The sequence below is a fragment of the Scleropages formosus genome, chromosome 9 (assembly GCF_900964775.1).
Source record: "Scleropages formosus chromosome 9, fSclFor1.1, whole genome shotgun sequence".
Taxonomy (NCBI): Eukaryota; Metazoa; Chordata; class Actinopteri; order Osteoglossiformes; family Osteoglossidae; genus Scleropages; species Scleropages formosus.
This window is the reverse complement of record NC_041814.1, coordinates 22,599,700-22,621,395: the sequence shown is the minus strand read 5'-3', so window position 1 is coordinate 22,621,395 and position 21,696 is coordinate 22,599,700. Positions and strand designations below refer to the sequence as shown.

The 21,696-nt window shown below is 41.5% G+C and overlaps 2 protein-coding genes across 2 annotated transcripts in view; both read left to right on the top strand.

Moving 5' to 3' along the window:
- neto1l (neuropilin (NRP) and tolloid (TLL)-like 1, like) overlaps window positions 1-12,155 on the top strand; it is a 65,373-nt gene extending 53,218 nt beyond the window's left edge. The window contains exons 7-10 of the mRNA XM_029254992.1: window positions 4,248-4,476; window positions 7,960-8,073; window positions 9,413-9,974; window positions 12,068-12,155. Coding sequence (XP_029110825.1) covers window positions 4,248-4,476; window positions 7,960-8,073; window positions 9,413-9,974; window positions 12,068-12,155 — 993 coding nt within the window. The remainder of the gene's footprint in view (window positions 1-4,247; window positions 4,477-7,959; window positions 8,074-9,412; window positions 9,975-12,067) is intronic.
- Window positions 12,156-18,415: 6,260 nt separating this feature from the next.
- timm21 (translocase of inner mitochondrial membrane 21) lies at window positions 18,416-20,976 on the top strand. The gene is made up of 6 exons (XM_018754025.1): window positions 18,416-18,895; window positions 19,123-19,185; window positions 19,341-19,438; window positions 19,563-19,636; window positions 20,377-20,482; window positions 20,594-20,976. The coding sequence occupies exons 1-6, from the start codon at window positions 18,616-18,618 to the stop codon at window positions 20,684-20,686; spliced, it is 714 nt and encodes a 237-aa protein (XP_018609541.1). The 5' UTR covers window positions 18,416-18,615; the 3' UTR covers window positions 20,687-20,976.
- The last annotated feature ends 720 nt before the right edge of the window (window positions 20,977-21,696 follow it).

Below are 21,696 nucleotides of genomic sequence, written 5' to 3'. Positions count from 1 at the left end.
CCACACAAACACAAGGAGAACATGCACACTTCACACAGAGTTCAGGCAACTTTGAAACCAGGTCTGAACCCACAGTCAAGGAGCTGTGAGGCCCCAGTGCTACCCACTGTGCTACCCACTTATGTAGACATAAATCCTTTGGTTAAAACCTTCTTTTATCCCTTCTGATCAACAAGCCATTACAGGTTCTCTCATATTCTGACCAGGCAGCACTCTGTACATTCATTTCAACATGTTAACGCAAATTCATCTTGAGGTGTCTTTAGCTACACATATCCTGTCCTTATGCCATAGAGTGATGTTCCTGTTCCCCTCCAGCTGCCGTTACTATCAGCTGGTGCTGGGTACAAATTAGTCAGCGGGGACGACGTGATTTGCACCTTAAACGTGTCCACAGATCGGGAGACATGACATCCAGTCTCCCCAAAGGTTGCTGCCTCAGTATGAAGTGGTTTGGTAATATATTCAAAGCTCCGGCGGAAGATAAATAAATGAAATACTGTAGCCCGAAAGAGTCTAATTAAAATGTACTCAAGCAATCAAGCACAAATCTCCGGGACATGCCGGGGTGCTGGAGAGGAAGCCCCCAGGCTCGGTCCCGGGGGGGCTCCATTACAGGAGGAGCACCTCTATTTGATTGAAGTATTTTCAACACTGCCGCATCCTGAGTGGCTCTGGGTGGCGGTCCATATGGCTGGGGCCCCTACGAAGAAAACGTTGAGATTCAGGCTAATCCTTGCAGGGTTTCTCGGGGGTGGGCCCCCTTGCTGGCTCTGGACATGTGGGTTTTTAATAGGCTTGAGAAGCTGCTGGGGCAGGGGAGATTGATAAGAGTTGAAAAATCAAGGCTGTCTTGCCCTTTGAGGTGATGTGAGGAATTCCCCACCACTTCGACTCAATGAAGCCGTTGTCACTCGGCAATCCCAGAATGCACCTCTTCATTTCTGGAACCTCAGGCAGGCTCACCGTACAGACTAAACTTCAGCGTTTCGTTCTTCCTTCCTATCTCCCCTTGCTCCCTCCTGCTCTCTTGTTACACCCAGACCTGGGATCCCATCCCAGTCCCAGAGGAGCAACATCATGACACCTGCCTGCCTGCCTGCCTGCCTTCCTTCAGCACAGATCTAATGTCTGCCTGGTCAGAGCCGATTTTTCAAGCGCGTGTTCCCCACTGTAAACTTTGAACAAACTGTAAATAACATGCACACATACTCCCCTTTCAAGATATTTAATTTTGCTCACATACAGAACTGCAAATATTGTATGAATCATCCCCATGTGTGTTCTTCTCAGGGAGGAAATAACTAATGCAGTTCTCTTATGTGTATCTTTACATCACTGTGATTTCCGTTGAGAGCTTGAATAAAAACCCATGCAAGTGAACGGCTGCGATGTGTAATATTACCGATACACACGGCGGCATCAGTCAATCAGGTGAAGCGCTTTGGAGACAAACCTTTCCATGGTGGGAAACATATTTAGCCTGCAGTTTGGGACTTTCAGAACAGTGTTTTCACAGGATTTTTTTTCTGTGATGGGGCATTAGTCATCTCCATGAGAAAGGCTAAGACAGGTTTTCCTTTCAGGATCCATACATGGCTTTGTAGCACAGCAGTGCACAGCCACATGTGGTGCATCCCAACAGCTGCAGCATGCGTCGGCCACCTTGGCCCAGGAGATATCAGTGATGAAAAAAACAACAGACGAAGGAAGGCAGCGTTTTTCTCCTTCATCATTAATTGCGCTGATATCTTTGTGCATTACGTTGGCGTCATTAAACTGACAAATGGCACAATTCTCTTTTGGTCATTTAATGCATTTTGATTTGCTATCAGCACTGCTCTGTTATCAGAACGAGATCAGAGCAGGGCTGTGCAGCGATCTTGGACTGCAATGGATGGATTGTCCTGCATATCACTATGGGATGCACACCATAGTCTTTCTGCCAGGTTCTGCTTAACAATCATGTTTGTTTGTTTGTTTTCCCTGGTTTTTAAAGGTCTATAAACTTTCTTCAGGGGCGGCATGGTGGCACAGCGAGTAGCGCTGCTATCTCACAGCACCTGGGTGGTCCAAGAGGATGTGAATTTGATCCCTGCTCAGTCTGTGTGGAATTTGCATGTTCTCCCTGTGTCTGGGTGGGTTTCCTCCTGGTGCTCCGGTTTCCTCCCACAGTCCAAAGACATGCTGTTCAGGTTCCCTCATAGCGTGTGAGTGAGAGAGACTGTGTGTTCCACTGATGTATGGATGAGTGACCCAGTGTAAGTAGTGTATCTAGCAGTGTAAGTCACCGCGGTGAATAAGGTGTGTGGGCTGATAACACTACATACTATCCATTGTAAGTCGTTTTGGAGAAAAGCGTCTGCTAAATAAATAAATGTAAATGTAGGTTCAGCCTGGGCTCCACCTCCCCCCCTGGGTATAGCATTCTAGGCCACCCCCAGCACTATGGGCTGGTTGAGAGCCTAACAGATGAAATGACGTGTGGGGATCGTTTGCATATCTCACTCCTTCCAGGAAGCATTTGGATCAGGCAGCAAGCTATTTATTCTTTCAGAAGGCTCCCCATAGCCACACCCACTGAGCAGCAGCGAGCTGCAAGCTTTCGTGGAAAAGGTCGAGATTCAGCAGCAGGGCCATTTGTAACATCCGGGGTGCAGGCGTGGGGGACGACAGCTGAAATGCATCATCAGTGCTGCCATGCCCCACACTGTGCCTGTGCTCAATTGCACGGTGAAAATAATGTGCGGTGGGGAGGAGGTTGCACTGGAAGGCAATGCAATAGTTGCTCTCAGCTGCCCTGCACTCCTGCCCCAAATTCCCACCAAAGCCGAAACAACATCCTACGGCCCATTAGCATTTTGCATCGGCCCCATTCATCATCTAGAATTAAAGAATTATAACTCCTTTTCACCGTGGCATATAGAGGGCTTTTTAGATGTATGAGAGTATGCAGTAGCAGCACATTAGGCCTAACATGAACAAAGCAGGTCTGTGGTGGACTTGCACACACAGAGTGGCTGAAGCCACTTGTCCCAAGCAGGGCTGCAGCAAACTAGAGCCTAACCCAGCAACACAGGGCACAAGGCTGAAGGGGGGAGGGGACACACCCAGGATGGGATGCCAGTCCGCCGCAAGGCACCCTAAGCAGGACTCGAACCCCACACCCACCACAGAGCAGGCCCCGGCCAAACCCGCCGCTCCGCCGTGCCCCTCGACTTGGGCATATGAAATGCCAAATGGTGCTACTCCTAAGTATTTAGAGTCTTTCATGGACTTGCAGAGTTTCATATACTCAATACACAATACACAATAACTGCTCACAAAGCTGTCATCTCAGTGTAAGTTAGGAAGCATCAATAAGAATTGTTTAACAAAAAAATTATGACTTCAGTTCCAAAGTATCCAAAGCCTCCAGTATCTGTTCCCACATTAGTTGAGTGCTAAATGTGCTGTTCAAGCTGTACAACCGTAGGAGGGAAAATTTCACGGAGACGCTGGGGTTGGTTCATATGGTAAAGTACACGAGGTCTTGCAAACAATACTGTCACATCTACAAATTGGTAGATTAAAGACTGTGAGAGATCATGACCACGTTTCAACATTAGATAAAGAACTTTACACTGATTCACCCAGCTAGGTGTTCTTACCGTATCAATTCAGGGTTAATTCTTTGATCGGCGTTACTGCGGCAGGAGGGGTGTTTGAACATTTGGATTGTATGGATACAGCCCTAGTTATTCTAGCACCTGCTTTACTTCAGATTCCACAGCCAGTATTCAGTGAAGTGTAGTAGAGTTCTTTGGGAGTGTTTTTCCACACAGATGTATTGTAGGATAAGAAATGAATCTTTAATCCTTTTTTTCTGCAACGAATAGCATATTCGGGATGATTCACAAAAGGTCTGAGCCAGCGGCAGTCTTTCGATCGGGGGAACTCCACAGGCATACATGCCCGGTATTCCACAAGTCTAATCCCTTACTGGCGGCAGGGTTACGAAAAAAATGCATCCTATTTTCATAAACCTTTGACAGTGGGTGCATGCGGCACCCACCCACGGCCTCAAGACGAGTTTCAGCAGCAGTGGCTCCAGTTCTTATCCTACTGTCCAGAGATGTCTGGTGGGAGCTGACAGTAGGCGGCGAGCGGGGCTGAAGGGAAGCTGAAATGGACCGCGGTAACTGAGGGGCCGATGTTTGACCCACTCTGCGGGTTCTCCTCTCCCTCTCCCCATTATTTTTTTCCAGATCTATCTGCGCTTCCTGGATTACGAGATGCAGAACTCGAACGAGTGCAAGCGCAACTTTGTGGCCGTGTACGACGGCAGCAGCTCCGTGGAGGACCTGAAGAGCAAGTTCTGCAGCACGGTGGCAAACGATGTGATGCTGGTGTCGCCGCTGGGCGTGATCCGCATGTGGGCTGACGAGGGCAGCCGCAGAAGCCGCTTCCAGATCCTTTTCACCACCTTCCAGGAGCGTAAGGAATTTATAAAGCCTTGTTCTTTACATTTTCGTTTATTCTCCAAACCGATGTACACTTCAGTGAAAACAAAAGCGCATTTCACCACAGATAGAGGCATGTAGCAGCAGATACACAACTACCGCAGCATGTAGAAATGACAGGAAACGCAAAGGTGATTCTGACAAATAATCTCACGCAAATTTATGGAGCACACAGGAAATCTGGAGAGAAGTGAGTCTGGTAGAGATGTTTTTGAGACCCTTCCTGAACACTGAAAAGGATTCAGCAGTTCTGAGTAAGAGAGGGAGGTCATTTCACCACACTGAAGCCAGAACCAAGAACCTCCCGGCTTTGGATTTTGGACTTGTCGTGCATGAGATCACCAAGCGGTTGAGCAGTGTAGCAGACACGAGTTTCCATTAGCAGGAGGAACTGAGTCTTTGGGACCGAGCCTCAAAAAATATTAAAAAGCTGCTGAACTTTGAGTACTAATGTTGGCCATTGAAAAACATTGATAATAGCCTTTTCTGTACATTTTAATGAATTATGATAGAAAGGACGCTTTAAATAATTAACAGGATTTTAACGATTTTGGAAAACAGGTTGTAATAACTGATTACTTTTCAAAATGAAATATTTCAAAGGAAACAGTAGAATAATAAGAATTCTCACAAAACTATAAGTCCTACATCCAAATGGAGGTGGTGTGTTACATTAACTCTGAAGAATAAATGGGTTAATGATTCTAGGTACTTTAGTACAATGCATTTCACTCCAAGGGGGGGCGGTGGCGCAGTGGGTTGGACTGGGTCCTGCTCTGTGGTGGGTCTGGGGTTCAAGTCCTGCTTGGGGTGCCTTGCCTGTCCTGGGTGTGCCCCCTCCCCATCTAGCCTTATGCCCTGTGTTGCCGGGTTAGGCTCTGGCTCCCCGCAACCCTGTGTGGGACAAGCGGTTTCAGACAGTGCGTGTATGTATGTATTTGACTCTCTAAGTAACCTTGGATAAAGGCACTAGCTACGGTAAATGTAAACCCTTTGAAACACTGCTCTCCACTTGAGAAACATTTCCTGACCGTATGAGGTACGGCATGAGGTGTGAGACAAAAAAAAAAAATCTTTATCCTGAGAGAAAAGGAAATAAAATGGAAACAAGCTGAACACTTCCAGCCCGTACTCTACCGTACACTTCGCTATGCAGCGATAGCTTTGCGGCAGGTAATTTCACAGCTGTTTATTTTGAGAATAAGCTACTTCCACGAAGTCTTTCATTAATTCTTCATGAGTGAATATGTCCGAGAGATATCCGCAGTCTTTGATCCTCGGTGGCACGCGGGCCGGCCAATCCCTGTTTTCCGCTGCTGCGAGATCTGCGGCCTTGTGTTTCACACTGGGGGAGACCGGCTTGGGGGGTGAGGGGGGGGTGGGGGGGGTTCGCGGAAGTTTAATGTGAAATACATTGCGGTGTGGACGGCTATCGTTAGAGCCTGTCCTCAGAGTTCAAACGGCAGCCCTGCCAGAGGGCATGAAGCCCGCCGCAGCCCCCCCCAACACCCACACACACTCACACAAACACACACTGCCCCCCCCACCCCCACCCCCCACCCCCTAAGCTCCTCGAGCCCTGGAACGGCTCTTACACCACGCAACTTTGCGAGGAGAAGATATAAAGGAAGCAGCAGTCAGGCAGTGAAGCTCGCCTTTTTTTTTATTTGTTTGTCTGTCTGTTTGTTTGTTTCCAGCGAGTTCACTGCTGCTGCCGCTCCGCGTTCCAGCGCTCGGCCGTCTCCGTTCTGCGTTTCCCTGTGAGCGCTTTACATTAAGTTGAAATAACGTGTAGAGGGAGGAGCCTGATGCAACTCCAGGTTCTGGGGGGGGACGACAATAAAATTTTGTCGTTTGCAGCCAAGATGGGGGCTCGGGGGGGGGGGGAGTCGAACTGTTTATCATACCAGTGGGTCCTCAGGTACACACAGCAACAGGGGCAGGAGACCGAATGCAGTGTGTGCAGCCCATCTGCACTGTGCAGTCTTCCCAGTCAATGAGCACAGGATGTGCTGTTGCCCAGGAAACGCCCGCATAATAAGCCGGCACCCCGGAGGGGGGTTAAGACCACCACCATTGTCTATGGAGAAGGGGATGAGGGGCAGAGACACGAGGACGGAAAGGGAGAGCGGGAGAGGCAGGTCTGGATGGGGTCCTTGCAGCTGCATTTCTGCGACAATCAGAACATGCATAACTGTGGTACATGTATCAATATAAATACTCCTTTCCTGACCAGTGATAACCAGGTCACTGATGGAATTTGAACTCTTTCGCCCTTCTCATATTCCAGAAATGTCGTTCCTTCAGATACACTCTTTGTCTCAGATAAAGAAATAGTTTTTTCGAAAGCTGGTATTTGGAAATGTGAATATTCAGCTGCATTATTGATTGTGTCCTACCGCTATGATTTTGTGTGATTTCCGTGTGTACGTCAAGGTTCTCCTACGAGGGGGAAAAAAAAAAATCTGAATCGTGGTCACGAGCTATATTTTGTCCTTTCTCTCAATTATTATTTGATTCATACGCCAGGTCGTACAGGGCTTTTTAATATGAGCTTAATGCCAATCTTAATATGAGTTGGAGTCTCACTGGAGATGAGGCTCACTCCATTCCTCAACCAAGCAGTATTTCTGCAGGATGTCCTGCTGGAGAGTGTTGGAGCGCCACCCTGTGGCACTGCAGTCCATCTGATGGTTGTTGGAGCTCAGCAGTGAGAGAGTGATGACTCATCCCAATATCTCAGGGTTATTATTCACCTGGGATTAGCCCTGGAGTAAACCATATCTCCACAGTTGTTCTCCATAACCTTGAGCCTTCAGTTTGCGGAGGTAAAGCATTAATAACGGCATATGCTTGAGGACGAAATAAATGTTTGCCCTTTCCCTCAACGTTTGCTTATGACATTAAATCATCGCACCTTGGCGTGTTTGAGTGAAAGGAGTGATTTTCGACGCCGGGCCGTTCGGTACATTAGCAGGATCAGTGATCGAGAAGGAAGCGCTTTGAAAAGTCACCTTGGTTTTTAATTACGAGATGACTTTGCATGATCCATTGATACCACTTGGAACATAAATGGCAAGTTTTTGACAGGCTTTGTCAAATAAAACGGTTTGATGTAATCACTTTACTCTTTCAAAGGCCGTCGTCGCTCCCGTTAAATGCTGAGTTCGGAATTTGGATCGGAGAACTTAAACGTGACCGTAGTGATCTGAGAGTAACCCTGTTCTGCCGAAGGAAGGGAGCTGAGAGCAGGTGTGTTGACTGAATTTGGTGTCTCCGTGGACCAGTGCCCCATCCAGGGTTTACCCTGCCTTCGGCCCCGTGCTTCCGGGATCTGGACTACTGTGACTCTGCATTGAACAATCAGTTAATAAATGAATGAATGAATGAATGAATGAATGGTGCAGCTAGCAGCACTACAGGTTTGTCCCTAATTTGCCACTGTCTCTGTTTTCAGCCCCATGTGAAGCGGACACCTTCTTCTGCCACAGCAACATGTGCATCAACAACTCTCTGGTGTGCAATGGAGTGCAGAACTGCGTGTATCCGTGGGACGAGAACCACTGCAAAGGTGAGCGTGTCCGTCCCACACCATCTCCCCCCCCCCGGCAGTCGCTGCCGCCGCTTGACCGTGGAGCATCGCTTACTACCTCCGCATTGAATCGGCTTCTGTGGCGAAGCTAGAAGCGGCATTGGGTGCGAACCTTCATGAAATCCGCATCGCGGCAGCACGCGAGTGTGAAAAGTTCCCAGCGATCCCAGCTCTGGCGTCTGCCGCTGTATGTGGACTTCCACTAAAGGCCCCAGGTGCATCGATGCAGCTTCTTGCGCAGGAGAACGGAATGAAAAGCTGAATGCAAACCGCACGCTCATATTCCACGGCATCCGTACCCTGGGCAATGAAAAATGACTCCAATTTCCAAGAGTAGTTAGACTCGTGTGGGCTTATTTTTCACACGCACAAAAGGCGCTCAACCAGCTAAGGTGACAATTCGCCAGAGTCAGCGTTTTATTGGGTTGTGTTTTCAGCCCCTTAGTTTGTTTGTTCCCGCTTGTTGTGTGAGATATGGGCCCCGGCGCTCTGAACACATCCGTCCTCGCTGTCTAACAAGCTTAGCGCTCCCCGGCTCCAGGATGCTTCCGAACTCGAGAGTCTCCTCCCCTCCCGGCACAAACCAAAGCAAAACTTGTCCATATATTCAGTATATTTTACAAATGTCAAATCAGTCCCAAAAGAAGGGTCTCTGCCACTTTTTCCTCTGTAAAAACTTTGATTCATTTCGCTGATGCTTTTCTCCAAAGCGACGCACGGTGTTGCATTTCCATAATAAGCTGCTTACTATGATTTGCCCATTTATACAGCAGGGTAATTTTTACTGGAGCATTGCAGGGGAGGCATCTTGGTTCAGGGTATTAGAGCAGGAGGTGGGATCTAAACTTGTGTCCTGAGTCCAAGGGCAGCGGCTCTCACCACTACGCCACCTGCTGTTTACATACTGACCTGAAGCCAAAGTCTGAAATGTGCACAATATTAATATTTTATTAGCGTAATAGATATTGTTGTTCCGTGAGGTTGGCATGACTGTTACAGCATGATGAAATATTTGAAGCAAAATGCAGCAGAGAAATTTAACATTGGCAGTACACTCTTTTCAGTGTTTTATCTATTATTAATTGAACTGGCTGACACTTTTTTCCAAAGCATCTTACTGCATGTTGTTGGTTTTGTATACGAAGCAAACGGCAATTTTTAAAAGATATATATTTTTTTATTTCTTCCAGTTAATTACCTATTGATAGATTTTCGTAATTTTCAATTTGGAATTAGCAGCACTCGGAGCTCGGATCTTTGAGATGCTGCATGGCGGCTGCCGGTGGGATGTTAACCTCTCTGTTCCTGTGCCGTGCAGAGAAAAGGAAAGCCAACATCCTGGACAACCTGAACAACACGAATGGGACAATAATCGGGGTCACCTGCTGCATCGTGATCATCCTCCTCATAGTGTCCGTCATCGTTCAAATCAAACAGCCTCGAAAAAAGTACATAATCAGGAGGGAGGACTTCGACCCCACCATGTTCCAGGAGGTCTTCGAGCCGCCCCACTACGAACTGTGCACGCTGCGCAGCGCCGCGGCCCCCGCCGAGCTGGTGGACCTGGCCGACGACCTGGAGAACTACCACAAGCTCAGGCGTTCCTCCTCCAGGTGCATTCACGACCACCACTGTGGATCCCACGTGTCCAGCCTCAAGGGTAGCCGCAGCAACCTCAGCGCACGGGACGCCGCCGTCCTGACGGACGTCCAGCCCCAGCCGGTCAGGCCCCTCCTGCCGCCATCCAACCGCAGGAGCATCCTGGTGATGAAGCACAGCTACTCGCAGGACGCCGCCGACGGGTGCGACCTGGACGACGACCTGGAGGAGGTGCCCACCACCAGCCACAGGCTGTCCAGACACGATAAGGCAGTGCAGCGGTCAGTATCCATTGATTTTTGATGAAGACTCTCGCTTGGGAACTTCCTTACCCAGACTTTACTTTCTTCTTAATAATTCCTCTTTCTTTCTTTTTCTTTTCATTTATTTATTTTTTTATTTTTTTTTTTTTGAGGTTACAGCTTCCTTTACTTTGCTTTTTACCCCTCTTTCATTGCAACCTCTGCAACCATTCACAAAAGAGGTTGATCGAGCTGGTGAAGCCCAGTTGCAACCAGCAAAAGAAGGTTGACATGTTGTTTGAGTTCTAGCCCCACATAGAATTGCATGCATCCAACCCAAATCCCTGCTGTGATTTTAAAATTACGTTCAGCTTGGATATATATTTTTAAAAAAAAAAAAGAATTATTTTTGGATAAAGTTTTACTAAATGCTTTTTTATACCGTATGGTGCATGGTGACTCCTGTGTCAAAAGTCCAAGACAGACACCCCATGCAGAGGATCTTGACATCCTTCTTTGTCATCGTTTAAAGCATCGTTTTACGATAATCATTCAATGAAATGTGTTCTGTTTTATTCAGAACCAAAGGGCTTGTCTCGCGGCTGAAGATTAAAAGTGCTTTTTTTACCTAATACAACGGAAACAAATTTTAAATGATGCGCTACATACGGGAAAATTACTTTGACCAAGAAGAAAAAATGTTTCTGTTTGAGCAAAAACCTATGGCATGAACCTGTTTTTATATAAACGTATACGTATGAAAGGTATAGTTTATTGTATTACTGCACTTTGATTGCTTGTTTCCAAGAGCACATGATGATATATAATTATCTTGCTCAAAAATTCATACAACATGCCCTTGATATATCTCTGTTGTGCATGCACATTGTGTGTGCCCATGCGTGTATGTTTGATGTGTATACATGCATTACATGCTTGTTTTGAGCCTTTGATTCACCTACAACTAGAGGAAAATAAGTATTTTATTTCATTTGTGCATGCAAGATTCACTTAAAACACCTAAAATCAAACTGTTATGCATTTACAGTATGTAGCATATGTATGCATATATTCTTCTTTCTATGCAAACGAGTATTATTATATTAAATGAAAGAGCCATAACATTACAGGTTCTGCCTCATTGGGTCTCTAAGCAAACATGAATCAGAGTACAACACAACTAGGGTCTGAGACAATCTGAAGGTAAGCAACCTCAAACAATGGAACTGTCCTCCTTTTTTTGTCAAGTCATTGTTTGACAGCGTACTTCAGCATTCTCCATATCAGATTTGTGTTCTTACCCCAAATGTTGATGTTTTCCAGTACTGGTGAAATATTTCTGTTTTAAATTCATTTTCATTGAGATTGATTGTTTAGCAGCCATTTTTGGTTGTGGGTTTGTATCTTATTTTTGCTTATTTATATTTTCCATTCTTGCTTTTACTTGTGTGTTTGGCTCATAAAACGTCAATTGTTTTTCTTTTTTTTTTTAGTATCTTAGCATGAATTTTAACACCTGATGTATCTTGTTCAGAATCCATATTTTAACCTTAAACTTTGCAAAATATTTATTCCTCAGTGCAACCTGACATCTAAACGCGGTATATTTTGTTCATTTTACATGTAGATGATCTATTATAAAGATATTGCTTTTTATTTAATAATATCTGATATCTTTACAAGTATTTTTCTCAACTTTTAAGTAGTCAATTTGTACTATGAAAATAGTTATATAAGTACTTCTACTAAATTTCTAATTTTGTTTTGACAAAGGATACAAAATAGTTATTAGAAATAATTTCCTAAAGTAATTTTACTGCACTAATTTTTATTCTATATTTCATAATTATTTGCTACTGTTCAGAAGATAACTTGATTGTTTTTTAAAAGTAATTCAAGGTACACTTTATTTACTGTCAGTGGTGCAGAGCTCTCATAACTTCTTGAAAATCTCACACATTTATCAGACATTTTTCTCTGAATTTGAGGTAGACACTACTGTTATCGTTTGTTTGCACACCTCTCCCTCTTTAAATATTCGATTTGTTTACTGTGTTGTTTTGAACAGCGTGTGCTTTGTGTTGTATCTGATGATGTGTTACATTACATTACATGTGCATTGTTTCCATTAGACTTCTTGAATATAGTGCAATCCTGGATGAGTACGAACAAGCCGCGATGAATTATGAAAACATGGACCGGAGATATACACCAGCATGATGATGAGTCATGGACACTTATCGAAACACCAGAAAAATTAATGTGTATATCAAACAGTAGAAAGTGATGAAAAGAGTGGTAGCTGTTCGAGAAATGACAAGTAAAATGTGTTGGGCTACACTGTTGCCTGTACTGTCCCTGTAGTTAACTCTGTGATCGCTGTTTTGTAAGCTCATTGAAACATACAGCATAGAGACAAACAGTTCAGTCTTAATTCAGATTTTGGATACCCTTTACATATTCTTTTGTCGCTTGCTGGAGGTATCAGTTGAAAGAATTAAAATAAAAGCATTCTGTTTTCAGAGATTTTTTTACAGGATGCATGGTAATCCCCTTCATGTTTTGTGATACTACTTTTTGTGTTTAAGGCTTACAAACTGTGCATTTCTGAGAAATATGTAAAATTCTTGTATTAAACAACTGACCTATTTCTAAAATTTATTACTTTTTTCCAACAATTTTGACAGCTGTAGAAAATGACGTGCATGGCTTTACATTTATTGGAAATTATGAGTAGATTCATCTTTTTTTATTAATAGAATCTTTACATTCCTTCACATTCTAACTTATTTTGGGTCACTGTAAAATTTGGCCAATTACATCATTAATAAGAAAAAGACTGAAGATTAAGCAAAATGCATGCTGAGAAATTAAAATACTTTCTAAATTGACAGTAAACAGCACATAGTTTTTATTTTAATTTAAATATATATTTTTGAATTTATTCTCTGTAATGTACATATAATCAGATGTAATGAACAGGAAACATTTCCTACATATTGCTTTTCCTTTTAGTATGAAATCTTTGTATACAAATAAAGGCAAACACTTTTTATGAAGAACAATACAGGGCAGATCAGTTTTGAACACATTTTGCAGGATGACTTTCAAAGGATTTTTTTCTATATAAATTCTTTGTAAAAAAAAAAAAACATGATAATAAAGCTAAGCAATTTCCTTTTGACATTTTCATTAAGTTTGTTTGTTTTCTGGTTTGCCTTATTGGTCTTTTCGTTTGAATACATTGTGTAGATGAGTACAGCATTATTAAGTCTGGCACTTTAATAAGGGTAGTGTGTATAGCGGCTTAGTACTGCAGCAGGCAGCACTGTGCCTAACAAACTGAGAAACGGAAGGTATTACATAGTTAATTGGCGCAGTAAAGTTTTTCCGGCCATATAATGAGCTGCTAGATAATAATAGCAATTAAGACTAAGACAGCAGGTAGTGTAATGGTTAGAGCTGCTGTCTCGCACTCCCAAGACTGAGGTCTGAATCCCCCCTCCAGCTATACCACCCCTGAGTAAGGAACTTACCCTCAATTTCTCCAGTTAAAAAAAGAAAAATTATCCACTTCTACTGTCTAAATTTGTGAAATGTTAAACGGTCAGCTTAATAAGTAAACGTAAGACCGTCTGATTCACACAACAATGTACTAAATTGGTTAAGGTAGGCATTGGGACCCTTAGGACCTTCAGACAACAGGAGGTAATCTCACAGACCCTCTGGAACATTTGCAGGAACACCGAGGCTTAGAAATCTGAAGTTATAGGCTATTTATATTCAAAACATTTGTCTGTTTGCTTAAAGCCATGCCAGCAACCGAAGAGAGCGATAATTCTCAGCATGCTTCCATCACTAAATTGAGCTTTCGACATTTACAGTGTGCTCTGTTGACCAAGGACGAAGGGGTAGGTGCATATTAGAGGAATTCCTATATCCAGCATTTAGAGAGACAGAAGGTAAACAAAATGATACGATCTGACATATTTTAGCGATTTGTCAGCAAAGAAGACATTTCCCATCCCAGAGGCATTCCATGCCACATTTGTTGCAATCTACAGATTTGTGGCAAATACAGATAATTAGTTTCATAAACCACCTGAAAGGAGAAACCTTTATGAAATAGACGATGTCCTATTTCCAGAGTGCTTTCATGTTAAAAGACAGAATATTTCATTTTTGCACCAAAGCAAAACAACAAACTTGCTTTTTAAATGTTCTTTTCTTTGGTTTTTCTGCAGAAAATACACAATTTTTCAGTGAAATGACTGCAAAATTAAAGTAAAATTCAAGCAAGAAATACAATACGAAAAGGCCTTATAAATAGATGCAAAAGCATATTTTTTCTCTGTTGGAGGGTTAAATTTCTGTTGCATTGGTTCTGTCGTGTCATCTGCAACACTGACATTTGTTGCCTCATAAACACAAACACATAAAAGACTACAGTTACATATGAAAGACAAGCTGCCAATTAAATTGGCATAAACTGCCCTGTTAAGTCTCAGATGTTTCAAAATACCGCAATTCTTTGCCAGCTCTTGTCCCTTCCTGGGTTTTATGGATTGAACGAAAAATATACGTATCTCAGCCTTTGTAAGTCTCATTTCAATGTGAAATAATAATGATTCCCATCATATCAAGTGCCGTTAGTTAAATGTTAAATAATTTACCAGGGATTGCGAAATAAATTAAAACTTTTTAGAAAGATATAGATATATAGCAATGTGAGATCTGTTTAATGGATTCTCAAAAATGAGTTTTTCATTTTGTTTTTCATCAAGTCGGAGTCATTAAATGGTCTTTTGTCTGTGTCTTCCATTGTATTGATATATGTATGAGTGTTGTGGTCATTATGTGTGCTGTTTTTGTTCTCTATAATGGACATGAAAAGGGAAAAAAAAATCAGTTATATTAGGATAGAGCCATAGTAAATATTTTCCCTGAGTTCAAGAATTTTTGAAACACTCAATGCTTGTGAAATTGTTTATCTTTTGTCTGTTCCATTCCAACTGGGGTTTCAAGTAAGTGACACCATCAATCTATGAATGTCATACTTTCCAACACAGGGAACTATTCTGTAGAAATGAACATCACATGTGAAAACAAACTGGGGTTTCTATGCAATATCTTCAACAAGCTCTATTTTTAAGTAGAAGGTATGTTATATAGGAATGCATTTTGCATTTTTCTTTAGCATCTTCCTAGTAAAGAAGACTTAGACATCACTAGGATCAGTTAAGATCCAGATTCAGATTTTATCTGTATAAGCTACTGCTGTCACATTTCAGCAGAAGCTTTCGCATATAAAACCACACTGTATAAAGGATTATTCAAATGTCGTATGTTGTGATAAAACACATAATTAACAATGAAACTGTACGTTACTATAATGAAGTACTAAAACCAATATGGGCATAAAACGCTTAAGCTTTTTTTACTATACAGAGGAAAAAGATTTATTAAAAGCTTCTACAGAAAATTACTATGCCATCATAATTTATTACAGGTGCATTTAAGGGCAAGTGATTACTTGCACCACTGAAGAATAACAAAAACAATAAAAGGAAGAACTGTGTAAAAAGAACTTTGAAACTGATTCAGGTGTTTTTTTGTTTTGTTTTTTTTCCCCCTCCCAGGGGACTTTATGTTAATCTGTACTATATCTGATGTATTTATTTAGCATTCCAATTGTAATTACAAAGCAGGTCTCATCACAGCTATCAGAGCACTAATTCTTTTGCAGCTAATGGTGTTTTCATTTTTCTGCAGGCAGATACATCCTCCTTCTGCATCTTGCCAAGTTTGACAACTTATGGAACTAACTCTTAACCCCCTCATCCATCTTGAAAGAACTGTTGCGTTAAGCAACTTAATCTATTGTTATGGAGAAGAAAATACATTCTTTTCTTAATTTGTGGATGCGTTGCGTGTTTTCTTTGTTAAAAGCGTTGCCTTGTGTCTTTTTGTTTCACAAACTCAGTGGTTACTAAACATTAATAGTATTTTCCCAATACATTATAGCCCACTTTTCAACCTTAAATGCACATTCACTTTCTTACTGAAAAAGGAAACATACAGTATTCTCTGAAACTAAAGAAAAATCAATCCGTTAACTGTCAATATCAAAATTAAAGTGTAAACACTTTTGTGAAACCATCTTGTGAATGATCAAGACATATTAAGGATTTACAAAATGTAATTATTTTTATGGAGTCATCATAAATAACTTTTATGGCTGTTGCTCAACAGCTCCTGTGCAGTGGATTTGGCCATGGGTTCAAACCCTGATCAGATGATGTGGAGTTTGCATATTCTTCCTGGGTTGGTACATTTCCTCCAGGTGCTCTGGTTTCCTCTCACAGTCCGAATACATGTGTTTAAGGTGAATTGGTTACTCTGAATTACTCATAGTGTGCGTGATTGCCGCTGTAATGGACTGGCGTCCCATCCTGAGTGTAGCTTCTCTCATGCCCTGTGCTTCCTCTATTAACACCACACCACAATGGACCGCAATGGACCTGCACAGGTCAATTGGTTATTAGGAATGAATGAATGAATGAATGAATGAATGAATGAATGAATGAATGCAGATCTTTGGTAAGTTTTAAATTGTCTGTTTCCTGCAACATTCAAATTTCCTTAGGTCATAAACTGAACTATGTTTTGAATCAGCTGAGGAACCTATGGATCTCCAAAGAACTCATGGAATCTGTATCATAATTTCCCTTTTTTGTTCCAGATGAAACCAAGAAACTGTGCTGCACAGATAATTGCACATTTTTCCATATTCAATTGTTCAACATAGATTTAAGAGTTTTCCTTTGTCTTTATATTTGTGGCTGTAGTAGGTGACACGGTAAGACTGCCCTTACTCCGAGGTAAGCGCACATTTTAAACCATTTTATTGTTTCCTACATTTCTTTACGTAAAAAAACATGAATGTAAATAATAAGTTGCAAAGGGTCAGCAAGAAGCAACCTCATTACAATGTTAACCTTTTAATAACAATGACATGCGACTTGCACACTTTCATCTAAGTTCCACTGCTTGAGCCTAGATGTCAAAAGCTTGGCATTGGACTTTGTGAGACCAAGATCTCTGATCAAGTTGTTGAGGTCTTTTTGGTTGGGGCAGTATGGGTTTCTCTCCTCAGCTGCACCTCTGAAATTGTAATCTGGATCTACAATATCTTCCTCCCCCCTCTGACTTGTTGCTCTCTTCTGATTCGGAAGATGGCTGCTTTCTCTCTGGAGGAGTGGGTATGGGGAGCTCAGGGCAGTGTGGCAGCGGGGCGATGGATGATGGAAGGTCCGGATACATGATAGTAGGTGCATTCTTGCCAGTCCGACGTTTGGAAGGATCCACCACGCAGAAGAAGCAACTGCTTGGGTGGTCAGTGGGTTCCCACCAAATTCTTGGGAAAATGAACTTCATGGCTGTCTTTTCCCCTTTGTATCATCCTGCAAAAGAACAAAATAAAATTGTGATTATGAAAAAAATTAATTTATTTCACCTATGAGTAATGTGTAAGAGATTCTTGCAACATATTTCATATATTTTTTCAATAACATGAAAATTTTTTAAAAAATTGTTAATTTTAAAATATTGTGTAACATAAAATTCCACCATCTAAGCGAGCAACAATTGTCCCTCTTAGCTTCCAGAGTTTTTTTGCAGTGCTCACAGGTGAAATGAGGTGCCCAGAGTTTGTCTTGATCCCTGGGGGACAGGCATGCCGAAATATACTTTGTAGGCCTCACACATCTTAGCAGATACTGCCACCGAGTACTTTTTCGGTCTTGTCTTGATAAATTGGCCGTAGGCATAACAAAATGCATCTGCTGGATTCTTGCAGCCTCTTGATTCCATCTCGGAAAAATGCAGATATATATCCACTTCGGCAGCTAGAACTAAATTGAACTGGTACGCTTAAGACTCCTGTATTTATATTACTATAATTTATATTACTGGAAAGTTCTAGAAAATTCTAGAAAGTTTTTAAAAATCCTCAAAAGTTCTATATCAGCTACTCAGCACTGGATCTATCTGCAATGTTCTGGAAAATAGGTAAATTTCTAAATATCATTGTCCTGGTCACAAAAGTAAAGTTTGAAGGGAATAAATAATAGGCATTTTTTTTCTTTACTTTTTAGGCATCAAGGAAATAACACTAGTTACTACCCAGGAGGAACAAAAAATTAAAACCTGTTACACGGTGTTACGACCGCTGCACTTTATGGTCATAATGTGTAAATGTCCAGGTATTAAAGCTATATTGAATACAATGGATTTGTGAAAATACAATAAAACGTTTCAGGCAGTGCAACACCGCACTGTTCAGCAAAAAAGTAAAAGCGCGTTTTCTAACAGAATCGTGGGTGATGTAGTCTTTTCTATGTTAGAAGCAAACTCAAACTCCCTGCATTCTTCAGTGCTTAGGCTTTTCCTCCAGTGGAGATGCGCATGCGCCAAAAAAACAAGCCTTGCTTTACGGTAATGTACTGTTAGCAATTAGCAAGCAAGTAGCTGTCTGCCTATATAATAGATAATGAACAACGACGTGCTGCGTTTTTAAGTTGTCATCTTTTCCTGTCATGGCCTTTTAGGCGGTCGCTTGTGTTTCTGCGCTTTTATAGCGTTAGTACAAGCTTGTGTCGGAAGCAGTTAAGCGGGCGGCATGGTTTATTCTCTTGTCCTACAGCAGGCCAGATGCGCCCGTTGTGTTTTGCATTGGCATGGCTTTCGGGACAGCAGGGCGATACTCCTGACAGCTGGTAAAAGAGCCTCTCCGCTGAGCCATGTTGTTACAGGAATACACAGCGGTGCTGTGTGTGAGCAGAGACGAGGTTTCTCAGTCGACTTCAGGTTGAATAAAGAAAGAAGCAAAGAGAAGGTGCCTCAGGTGTCAGTATCTGGACCCCATGCAAGTCCGCCGGTGGCCTCAGCGGCTCAGAAAGGTGCGGGTTGAAACGGCACCAGCAAGCAAGACATTGTGCCCACATTTTTTTTTTTTATTGTTTTATTAAATTAAAAAAAAAAGAGTTTCAAAGACATGCAGTTTTGTTGAAGGTGTTTTTAAATCATGAGTTTTTTTTTTTTTTTTATGTCTTACAGTGCACATGTTCATGTTGCAGTCATAATTGCAGCCTTTGCAGAAAAAATTATTTTTTTGTTTCCTCAACAGTTAAGCAAGCAGGCAAAGATTTCACATACCTGATAGTTGTCGTTATTGGGATTGGAGTCACAGGTAAACTTTTTTCAAAAGTTTGTGCTCGGTAATATATTTGTGTGTCCATACGTTTGAGATTTCGAGAGTGCATATGGCTGTTAATGCTGTTGAACGTGCGCTTGCTTTTATTGAATTTGATATTTTGTACCCTACAAATCTTATTTCATGTACAGGTGGATTGCTGTACGTCGTGTTCAAAGAGTTGTTCTCATCGTCGAGTCCGAGTAAAATTTATGGGAAAGCTTTAGAGAAATGCAGAGCGCATCCAGAGGTAAGTGTTGGTCACATTTGATGCAATTTTAAATAAATAAATTTTATTTATTTTTTTATTTTTTATTTTTTTTTTTTAATCTTAAATGTTTACAGAAGTGTCTACTCTTCTGCTAATAACAAAGGTTATTGGAGCTTTTGGAGAGCCAATAAAGGGTTATGGAGAGACTACTCGTCGAGGGAGAAGACAGCAAGTGAGGTGAGTCTCTGACGATGGGCAGCATATTGTTTATAACAAATTGACTATTTCCAGTTTCTCATGATGGGCTGTACTCTAATTTGAATCAGGCAATTAACCTTTGTGCATCAATAAAGTGTACAAGTTTATAGTTAGGACAAATAAGCTGCTTTGAATCAAATGAGATCCGAAGGCATGGAAAGTAACAACAGTTCCATAGTATTCAGTCTAATGAAAAGACTTTCACTGGTTCTTTACACATAAATGCTAATAAATTAATTGTGAATTTACTTATGAATTTCTGCATTTTATGCTTTTAGCCTTAATTTGATTCCAGATACTAGTTGATACTCTGAGATAGTGCACCTCTAAGAAGTGTCCATTGGCCTAAACATTTTTTATTTTTTTTTCCACTTCTCGTTGGAGTACAAATTCAATCTGTAGTGTTTTTATCCATTTTTCAATATTTTTCCTGTCCTCTGGAGATCCAGCCATTTTTTTCCACTGTAGAGGACCCCCCTAAACTGTACAGAATGATTATTTACGTGCCTTACATAGGATAGTCAGGAAGTTTAGGAATGGCGTGCTATATATGAAATATTTTTTTAAAAATCTGAGGAGGATATATTTGTTTAGTAGATGGTAATTGCGTTTAAAGTGAGAAGCATGCTGTGGCAGACCTGACTGCATGTAATGTGATATGAATACTGTGGCAAACCAAGTTCCACTGTTGTGGTCATTAACACATGGATTTTCTGCAGCCATGTTGAGTACATTAAAGATGGCTTGAAGCATATGCGCTTGAAGTTTTACATTGAGGGGAGTGAACCCCGGTTGCAGGGGACTGTGCATACAGAGATGAAAGAGGTAATTGTTTTCTTTCATGCTCAGTCATCTTTAAGATCAATAAGCTGAATATTGAATTAACTAAAGTGGTAAAACAAAATTGACACTGTTTGGGTTTTTTTTTTTTTTTAGAACCCTGAAAGTGGAAAGTATGAATTCCGCTACATATTTGTGGACATAGACACCTACCCAAGGAGAACCATTGTTGTTGAAGATAACAGATAAGATTTTTGAGGGTGTATTATAGGGTTAGATTTTTTTTTTTTCCCTGAAAAACTTTGGGCTTTGAAAGAGGTTGCTGACAGTGAAATTATATGAATTAACTTTTAAATTCTCTGAAAACAGCCAATAGTGGATATCTTGTGCATTGGAAGTCATGTTCTAAATCTGGTTTGGCATGTGTGATTTTAGTTTTGATTTCTACAATATAATTGACAATGAAATATTATATATATGCTGTAATTATGTAGATGGTTGTTGTCAAAATAATTGCCAATGCAAAACTGTGCGATTGCATTAACGGTGTGCTTTGTATACAATAAAATGCAAAAGTATTTTCTTAAAGTATGAATTGCTTTTGTTTTCTTTGAAGCTTCTTGTAACTAATGAATTTGTGAATCATCAAATCTCTTGAAGGGCTTTTGGGTACATGAAGAAACCAGAACTTTGGTGAGAGGCTTCTGATAAAATTTAATTCACATAGCTTTATTATTTGGTGGAATATTTTTACAAAGAACTCTGAAAGCTCAGCTGAACTCCTGAATTTTAGGTGGCATGAATGTGACCTATGGAAGCCTTTATTGTAAAGGTACAATATATTTATACACATTGTTTGCAATACAAATCCCAACAGCACCATCATTCACGCTTTCATTCCTTTTCAGTCTCATTATGTATCTTTGCAAGAAATGGCCTTGGCACCATGGCCTATTTCTTTACAACAAACAAACAGAAGAAAGAAGGCTTGACCTAAGCCTATATGAGATCAGAGAATAGATGTGCATACCACTCTCACTGGATGTGTTCCTGGATGAATATACCACTTGTGCTGGAAGTACCCTGCCTGGAAAAAAAGCTGTTGCTCAAGGGACCCTGGGCTTGTAGTGCACTTGTATAGATGGGGACAGCACTGAGTTAAAGGTGCCTGTTTGAAATGAACCACTGGGGCTAAAGGTGACCTGACTGTAGATAGACCCTTCTCTCATTTAACATAAAGTCCTTTGCAATGGAAACCC